Source organism: Leuciscus leuciscus (assembly GCF_965113295.1).
Source record: "Leuciscus leuciscus genome assembly, chromosome: 15".
Classification (NCBI taxonomy): Eukaryota; Metazoa; Chordata; class Actinopteri; order Cypriniformes; family Leuciscidae; genus Leuciscus; species Leuciscus leuciscus.
The window spans coordinates 25,918,045-25,928,397 of record NC_138739.1 but is presented as its reverse complement, the minus strand read 5'-3'; the positions used below and the strand labels follow the sequence as shown (position 1 = coordinate 25,928,397).

The 10,353-nt window shown below is 36.4% G+C and overlaps 1 protein-coding gene across 2 annotated transcripts in view; it reads left to right on the top strand.

The window, feature by feature from the left end:
- The first annotated feature begins 273 nt into the window (after nt 1-273).
- Nucleotides 274-10,353, top strand: part of lrp1ba (low density lipoprotein receptor-related protein 1Ba) — a 259,135-nt gene continuing 249,055 nt past the window's right edge. For both annotated transcript variants that reach the window (XM_082138205.1, XM_082138204.1), the window contains exon 1: nt 274-534. In XM_082138205.1, the coding sequence (XP_081994331.1) occupies nt 450-534 (85 nt within the window). In that variant the 5' untranslated portion in view covers nt 274-449. The remainder of the gene's footprint in view (nt 535-10,353) is intronic.

Sequence of the window (10,353 nt, the reverse complement as noted above, 5' to 3'; positions counted from 1 at the left end):
TCTATCTATCTATCTATCTGTCTGTCTGTCTGTCTGTCTGTCTAGTGTCCACCACATGCATAATCTCATTTCTCATTTTTCAGTATTGTGATAGGTCTCTCTCTCTCTCTCTCTCTCTCTCTCTCTCTCTCTCTCTCTCTCTCTCTCTCACCCCTACCGTTGTCCTATCCCCGTCTTTCCCTCTCTCTCCCATCGTACCTCCCTCCCTCCCTCTCTCTCTCTCTCCCTCCCTCCCATCCTACCTCGTTATCCTCAAACGGAGGCGCAAGCAGTCCGTGTTGTCCGTACAGTCACACACACGCACACACACACACGCACGTGCGCGCGCGCGCACACCTGCGGGAGGAGCTGCGCTGCGGGGCGTCAGACCGGTTTCACTCAACTTGGGCATCATCATCATCATCGGCGCTGGCGGAGAACGGATCTGCTCGGGACTACATCCAGCCACGATGTCCGACTTTATTTTGGCATTTCTGAGCATGTCGGGATTAATTCTGCTGGTTAAAACGCTGACAGTGGCTGGAGCTGAGCAAGGTAAGGCATTTCAAACTCTACTTTATTAACGCATCTAGGCTATTGCAGAAATATGTAATATCTATTGATATAAAACTTTTGTATGTTAGGAAGTATCTATCTATCTATCTATCTATCTATCTATCTATCTATCTATCTATCTATCTATCTATCTATCTATCTATCTATCTAACGCTTATATACTATAATTAGCCTACATAACTTGTAATTTGTAAAAGAGAAAGAGCGCTTTGCTGACTGAGTAAATCAATAAACAGTCAGTTAAGTATACTTTCTTAGAAGTTGTAGTAGAAGAAAATGTTTTTTAACTAATTGTTTAAGTTGTAAAAGTACATCTGTTTAGAGATCTTTTAGACTCTTTAAAAAGGTTCTCAACACCCTCTTTTTTAAGAACCATCTTTCAGGCTCTTGAGGACTTTGTTTCTTTGGAGAATATAAAAGTTCTTGCAGTTCAGGTTCCTGGAGAACCCCAAAAATGCACCTTTTGGATGTCTGCCTATACTTAAAATACCTCATTTATTCAATCAGATCCTTAGTAGAAGTTTCAAGACCTGAACTGGGTGTGTCAGATAAAGGGAACATGCGGTGGGATCATCCAGGACCAGAACTGCATCCACATTTGAATTCGCTGAGGGAGATAAAGTAGTTTGTAGAGGATATAAAGTTGTTTATTTGCAATAGATTATGGTTTAACTCTGGTATGAGTGTCATTTTTTTAATAAAAGCATCTGGCTGAGATTGTCTGCTAAACTGTGACTCCCTGATGGCTTTTAAATGCAGTGCCATCTTTGTGTTTTATTAGGAATAATAATGCGGTGTTTTGTACTGATCCATCAGATGCGCACACAGAACTCGGTATAAATGGCAGGGTTGCATTTACAGCACAACAGTTTATTAGGTTAATAGCAAATGTAACCGAATGATTCATCACTAAAAGGCATCACCACCTCAAACTGGCAACCAAACCCACAATTACCTCGACTTGATATTTGATTAACCATCATTCTCAGTTTGAAGATGTTCGAGGCTGTTCCAATAGATTGTAAAATGCTGTAACATTTAATATCAGATTTATACTTCAAATGTCCTCCATGAAAAAAATGATCATAATTTGATTTCCATCTGCTAAGTTTCTCTAATTGACAACATTTTGCACAATTTGTGATCCAACAAAGGGTTAATGCTTCAATAATATCTGAATATTGCTTTTGGGACTGCATTACACAGATCTCACTTTTTAACATTAAATATCAGATTTATACCGTATTTTTGATCATATCCTTTAAACGTCCCCTATGAAAAAAATTGATTTCATTCTGCTAAGTTTCTCGAATTGAAAAATGGCCACGTCTTTGACAAAGGTTTGCCTAATTTGTTATCCATCAAAGGGTTAAAGCTTCATCAGTATCTGAATATTGGTTTTGGACTGCATTTTTATACGTATCAATCTAACTTTTTAACATTAAATATCAGATTTACTTTATTCTTGATTATAACATTCAAATGTCCAAATAAGTTTCTAAGTTTCTCCAATTGACAAATGGCAACATTCTGGACACAATTTTACAGAATTTGTGATCCAATAAAGGGTTAATGCTTCAATAATTTCTGAATATTGCTTTTGGACTGCATTTTTATACACGGATCTCACTTTTTAAAATCAGATTTATACCGTATTCCTGATGATATCCTTCAAATGTCCTCCATGAAAAAAAATTGCCTAATTTATGATACAACAAAGGGTTAAAGCTTTAATAATATCTGAATAATGCTTTTTAACTGTATTTTTATACATACAAATCTCAACAGAGCATTAGGGTTGACTTGTAAATGAAAATGGATTTACTGTCCATGTTGAAATAAACATTTCATGTGGGGTTTGGTACAAAGGGATGGTGTTACCAAGTTTATTGAGCAGACATTCAATAAACTGTTGACAAAATGTGGTTACCATAAACAAATCAACCAGCGCAACAAGTGCAGCTCCCTAAGGGCTCCATTACTGCGAACCGAAAACACTAATGGCCTGTAGACTGAATACTTAGTGTGGTAAATGTGTCTCTGCCAGTGTAATGTTGGCTAGATATTTCCTTTTGGGTGATGTATCAATCTGTCTAATAGAAATATGTCATATTATTAACACTGGACCAGAATTTCCACTTGAAAGCAAAAACCGAACCGAGTTTGCGTTCCATTTGTTAATGTGATTGTAGAGTTATGTGACCTTCATATCATAGTGCTTGTTTTGTAAGAGTTTATGTTCAGCCAAACTGCTTTATTGTTTGGATGCAATTTTGCAACATGGCAGACATGAGCTAGATTTTATAATAAATGGAATCAGGTGGCGTTGTGGTTCAGGTGGTAATTTTGGCGCTCTGTGTGAATCTGGAAACAATCTCTGGTTAAAAAGGTCTAAATTTATGTAAAGAATGAGGAATTTGGAATCATGCATGCGGATGATAGCAATCTGGACTGCCGGGCTGGTTATTAATGCTGTTTTCCTGGGATAGGCCTTTGTTGAAAGTCAACGCTGCAATTTTCATATTGGTTTAAGACTTGACTCATGATTCAGTTGTGAAAGACGTATTGGCTTGAGAAATGTTCCCCTCTTGTGCTTGGTTTCTGTTTTGGCAGCGTGGGTTTCTAGTTATTGCAGTTTGGTCTTGGTTTTATAATCCATTATTGAAGGGAAATGATCCTTATTTTAAATATTGCTCATTAGGTTTGGGGTGTTTAGCTTCATTAAACAGATCTTAAAATGACCGCCATTTCATGCGAACTTCGAGTAGGCCTACTTGTTTAAGAGAACACATTGTTTGCACATGTGCCTCAGGGTCAGGACTGAGCATTTATCATTAGGATATGGTGTTCAGTGTTTTTCACAATAGATGGTTCACAGCTAAAATACAGCTGCGACATTAGACCGCATTGACTGTTTTAAATATGTGTTTGGAGTAATAAAGTGTAAAACCCTTTTTATAATAAAGCATCTGGTAGATCCAACTGCATGCAATGTTACATGTATGCATATATGTATGCATGCATACATACATACATACATACAGTACATGCAATGTTACCTTGCAGTGTGATATTGATGTATGTGGGAAAAAATACATGTATGTATGTGTGTATATGTATGTGTGTATACAACTGTCAGTCGATTCAGCTGCCAACTCTTGAAGGGTGCTCTTCAGCCCGTTCACGAATCTGCTAAAGGCTATGCCTGATGCTTACGGCTTGAGTATTCCCTCTTCATGGTTTCTATCTAGTTTATCACTGTGTTTCTTTTAGAATAAGATTTAAAACAGGTACGCAGCAATATATCTTTAGTTTCCTGTTCCTCAAACGGCCATGCATAATTTAACATTATCGTTTTTATTTAAGACATACGAATGAATTCCAGGCTCACCGGTCGATGATGTAATTCTTGACCTCCAGTTCGTTACGTCAGTTTGACACAAAAATCATTCAGATGTTAACGGAGTACAGTCCCACCAGTGACTTCTCTGCCAAGAACCATTTGTGTCTCGTTTTCTTCGAAATTGCTAGTTACAAATTCTAGGCGACATTGGCTTTTACTCCTAAATAAAACATTAAAGGAAATCAAATATTAATAAGGATAAAACTTTTGGTGTCCCATTATTATTATTTTCTAAAGCATTTAGATAGCTTTTTTTTATTTGTGTGAACTATTTAGATTTCTATTATTATATTTTAATCTACCATTAAGGCACGGTCACACCAACAACAATAACTTTATAGTTAACTATAGCGATGACTGTATTAGAACATTAGCTGTCCTTGGCATGAAAAGGCATTTATACTTTTGTTATTAGAGTATTATGTAGCATAGAATTCACCTAGTATGAAAAATAGCTAGTTTTGAGCACATCAGATGTATAAAAAATATCAATTTTTTCCCCCTATTTTTTTGCACACAGCTTTTACAAAAAAAATGTGTTTACTGCATTTGTAAAGCTCAGCCATTCAACTCTGTTACCGAAGTTGTTGTAAGAAAAAGAAAAAGAAAAGTAAAAAAAAAGAAAATCTTTAATTCACAGGTTCCCATGAAATCAACTTTTGGTCTATTTTGGTCTCTTACTAAGTGACTGCTTAATTTAGGCTAAATTTGCCACCCTGTTACTCATCCTGTTGATTTTTGTTTATTAATATTTAACACATTGGTATAAATCCATTACATTGTATTTATAATTATTTAATTAATTCTAGAAAAAATGCTAAATATGTTTTAAACTGCATTTAGACATGTTTCAACATGGTTTGAAACAGTTGGGGGAAAAATTTTGACAGAAAAAAAATGGAGAAAAAAGTCATTTTTAAGAGTTTCTGGGCCTATTTGTACCATTTTTGTGGAAAGTGCCAATTCATTACTGCAAATGCTCATGTTTCTGTTTGCAAAGGAAATCATTACTTGGCACATGATTGGCGAATGAACCTTCGGTTTCGATGCTAATGGACGGTTGTAGTCTTGGAGATGGTTGCAGTTGTGTTTCTAACCCATTAGCGAGAGTAAAAATGTCTCCCTTTATCACAGAGAGTGTCTTTGATCCTCGAGATTCATGGAGAGCGACGGCAGTTTTAACTCGCCGCTCATGGGCATCTTCATGCATCGGGATTATGTACTTCACTAAGTTTTCACGGCTATTGCCTAAATTATATTTATGGTCGTATTTCTGGTGCCTAAGTTAAGTCCATCACATTTATGTATCCTTTAAACATGCTGTAATTAGAAATTCATATATCTTTAACGGCGTGTCATACTGCAATCTGCATAAACAATGGCTAATTAGTCTAAATCTTGAAATCTAGAGTCTAGAATCTATATCTAGATCCATATGTGATATTTTTTGTAAAAAATGCATAAATTGAAGGCAACAACAAAGACATTCACTGTAAAAAATGATATGATCAATAAGTTATGACAACATGTGTTTTTACATTGCTTTAACAGCCTTATGCAAGATTCAACTAATTTTTAAGTCAGTTTAATGTAATTTAAGTTGATATGACTTAAACATCCAAGTTGATTGTACTTAGAAATTTTATTCAGCAACTTTTTTTAGGTTTACGAGAATGAGATTTGCATTTTCAAAATGACAATTCAAGGACATGCAATAACAATACAAATAATGTCATAATGGCTAAATAAAAAACGTATTGTCAGCGTTCTTGACTGGTTTTGTGGTGTATATATCTAGATATAAAATAGCACAGTTTACTTTCTTATCTCTTGTAGCCATCTGTCATATAAGAACAGCTCAGAGAAAGAGGTTTTCTGCTGTCTTATGTGCTGAAATTGTCCAACGTCTGATAAATCAATTATTACTCTGAAGGTTTCTGCCCCGCGTTGGGCGCCAAGACTTTGGAGTCACAAACGTGTCACTGTTGCACTTGACATATTGTACTTTAATTTGTTGTTTTCAGTGGGGCAATTTGGGCCTGTTGTCGATGACAGGGATGGAGACCAGTGTTTATCAGAGCGCATTTGTTGTTGTCATGCTCCCTTGAAAGCATTTCTGCCTTTGTTTGTGCCCTCTGGACTTCATCTGAATGTATAGAATAAAATGTGTGGAAGGCAAAGCAGGCCTGAGACTACAAGAGCTGCAAAAATCAAAGGACACACAGTCCTACTTCCATCCCTGCATTTACATTTGACTCCCACACTCGCACACCGCTCTGACGCATTCAATTACACTTGATAGCGAACCTTACTTTCTCTGGTCTGATACCTTTCGCTGTCAAATATGCCTTAAATATCGATGTGATGAAATGAAAGCAGATGTTTGCAGGAGAGGCGGCGTGGTCGGAACCCGTATGAAGCACCTATAGGCCTGATGTTTCTCAAAGGCGAAAGCGCTCTGATGTGATGCTTTTAACTTCGTCGAAGAACAACAGGGGGTCTTTTAAATTCAGATCAGTACTGTCACTACTTCTGCACAGACACAGATGCACACAAACACACTCGTAAGCAGCCGTTAATGCGCGCAGACACACATTTAGTTTCGTAACCGTTCAAATGACATCATTAACATCAAAGAATTGGTTCAGCCAAAAATTCAATCTCTTATTATATATTCCATCTCATGTCATTCCAAACCCGCATGTTGTTATTTTTGTCTGTAGAACAAAAACGGAGAACTTTTGAACAATGTTCACACTGTTCTTTTTCATATAGCCACTTCACGGCTGTCAAGCTCCATAAAATGAACTAAAAAACTGGTCCATATGAGTTTTTTCACAATATTCCGAGTCATATGATAGCTTTGTGTGAGGAAACGATTGAAAATCTTCATTGTAAATGGGTTCAGATTAAAAAGTTGTTGTTTTCTTTTAACTTTTTAATTTTGTTTACACACAAAATTGATGGTTTCTTTGTCATTTTTTTGTTGTTGCATTTCTTACGTGCATATCCGTTTATGTTTTGACATCAAAACTGAAGGATGAACTCATTATTTGTGGTTGTAATTTATAATTGATGTCAAATGTTTTTCTTGTATTGTTGAGTTTAGTATTTTTGATAATTAGCATATTGTGTGTGTGTGTGTGTGTGTGTGTGTGTGTGTGTGTGTGTGTGTGTATGTATGTGTAAATATGCCTATTGATGCCAAAATGCCATTGGTGCTCAAGACAATTCCAATGCCATTGGTCTACAACACATTTAAAGTGGGTTGGAATATTTTGTTGTGCCATTTGGTTCTCAGTTGGTTTGCATGTGAGTGTTACATGCTAGTTCATACGTGCAGAATCGAGAATCGCTGTGTTATTTATAACTGGTAAATGGTAAATGGACTGCATTTATATAGCGCTTTCAACAGACCCATGGCCTCCAAAGCACTTTATATATTGCCTCACATTCACCCATTCATTCACTCATTCATACACCGACGGCGGTGTCAGCCATGCAAGGCGCCATCCAGCTCGTCGGGAGCAGCTGGGGTTAGGTGTCTTGCTCATGGACACCTCGACACTTGGTCAGGGTGATTGAACCACCAACCTTCCGGTTTGTAGACAACCTACATGAACCACTGAGCCACTGAGCCACTGCTGCCCCAATTTTAACTGCTAAAACTTAAAACTTTCAGCTCGGAATATAGCGCACACTTTATACAGGCTGCATTTATTGTAGTTTTACGATAGTTTTGTTGTAGTTTACGTTGTCGTACACATTTGTTTATTGACTGAAGATAGGATGTTGAATGCGAAAAACAAAATTTTTGCACTTTTTTTTAAGTCAAGTCAAGTTTATTTGTATAGCGCTTTTCACAATACAGATTGTATCAAAGCAGCTTCACAGTATTAAATTTAAATAATACAACAAAGTTTGTTTCAAGAGGAATTTATTGATTGATAAAATTAAATTAAATATCCCCAAAATATCCCCAACTGAGCAAGCCAAAGGCAACAGTGGCAAGGAACCGAAAAACTCCATCAAGTGACCTAATGGTGTCCTAAAACTCCATCAGGTGACCTAATGGAGAAAAAAAACCTTGGGAGAACCCAGGCTCAGTCGGGGGCCAGTTCTCCTCTGGCATTTATGAGCTAGAGGCCGGATTGTAGTTTGAACTGTGGGATTATATGAATGCCTGGCTGAAGAAATGCGACTTTAATCTAGTTTTAAACTGGGAGAGCGAGTCTGAGCAACGAACAGTATCAGGAAGACTATTCCAGAGTTTTGGAGCCAAATGTGAAAATGCTCTCCCTCCTTTGGTGGTTCTGAATATCCTAGGTATGACCAAAAGCCTTGAATTTAGTGATCTTAAAGAGCGCGATGGATTATAGGGCGATAGAAGATCCGTTAAATAGACAGGAGCTAAGCCGTTTAGGGCTTTATAAGTCAGTAGCAATATCTTATAATTAATACGGAACTTTATAGGTAACCAATGCAGTGATGATAAAATCGGTGTTATATGATCATATTTTCTTGATCTCGTAAGAACTCTAGCGGCGGCATTTTGGACTAACTGTAGCTTGTTTATTGAGGATGCAGGACAACCAGCTAATAAAGCATTATAGTAATCCAGTCTCGAGGTCATGAATGCATGAACTAACTTTTCTGCATCAGAAACTGATAGCATATTACGTAGCTTAGCAATGTTTCTAAGGTGGAAAAAGGCTGTTTTTGTAACATATGAAATATGATTTTCAAAAGACAGGTTGCAATCGAGTATAACACCCAGGTCTTTTACTGTAGCGGATAAAGTAACAGGACATCCTATGATGTTAAAGTTGTATTGTGCGAGGTTTTGTGGGCGGTTTTTTGAACCGATAAGTATTACCTCTGTCTTGTCTGGATTTAATCAAAGAAAATTACGCGTCATCCAATCTTTTATATCTTTAACACACTCTGTCAATTTGGAAAATTTAGCGTTTTCATCCGGCCTTGATGAAATATATATTTGAGTGTCATCAGCATAACAATGGAAACTAATTCCATGTTTCCTTATAATATTTCCAAGTGGCATCATATATATTGAAAATAACAGAGGGCCTAACACAGATCCCTGCGGCACTCCATAGTTTACTGGAGTTATGATCGATTTTTCTCCATTTAAATAGACAAAATGGTAGCGGTCAGATAGGTATGATTTGAACCAGCTTAGTGCTTGTCCTTGAACACCAGTATAATTTTGTAGTCGATCTAAGAGTAATGTATGATCTATAGTATTGAACGCAGCACTAAGATCAAGTAAAACTAGTATTGAGATACAGCCTTGGTCAGAAGCTAAAAGTAAATAATTTGTGATTTTAACGAGCGCAGTTTCAGTGCTATGATGCGGTCTGAATCCAGACTGAAACTTTTCATAGATATCATTTTGTTGCAAGAAAGAGCCCAGTTGAGCGGACACCACTTTTTCTAATATTTTAGACATAAATGGAAGATTTGAAATGGGTCTATAATTTGCTAGATTATTATGATCTAATTGTGGTTTCTTAATGAGAGGTTTTATAACTGCCAGTTTAAATGTTCTTGGAACATGACCTAGAGATAAAGACGAGTTAATAATATTGAGGAGAGGCTCTTCCACTACAGGTAACACTTCTTTCAGTAGTTTAGTTGGTATAGGATCTAATAAACATGTTGTTGACTTAAGTCTACGAATGCTGAGGGCTACTTAGTGCCAATGTAACATTCCGGTTCAAATGTGTAGAATCGAGAATCGCGGTGTAATTTATAATTGACGTACCTTGACTTTAAGATCAAAATATAGCACATTGAGTTATGATAGATTTTTTTTCTTATTTTATATTGTCATACACATTGGATTGGAATTGGATTGTGCAAACAACATCATGGGTTTCATTTTCAAAGTGTTTCATTTATTATAATTTTTTAAAATCAACTTATGAATGCCGCACTTATTGTGCTAACGTTACATGTCAGTTCAAATGTGTAGATTTGAGAGAATTACTGCAATTTATAATTGAAAACTAATGGAATTTCAGTTTGTAATACTGTGCACTAAATACAGACTGCATTTATTGTATTTTTTATGATAGTTTTATCATAGTTTATGTTGTCAGACGCACATTTTTAGACTGAAGACACAATGTTAGATTGCACAAACAACATTTTTGGAAAGTGTTTCTTGTTTACACTTTTTATACATTTTAAGTCAACTTACAAATGTCTTACTTATAGGCCTGGTTTTACAGACAGGGTTTAGATTAAGCCAGGATTAGACTTTAGTTCAGTTAGGACATTTAAGTAGAAACAAAACCCAATACTATTGTGCATCTTGAGATAAAACAATGACACTGGCATGTTTTAAGATTCATCAGGGCAAGTTGCTTTCA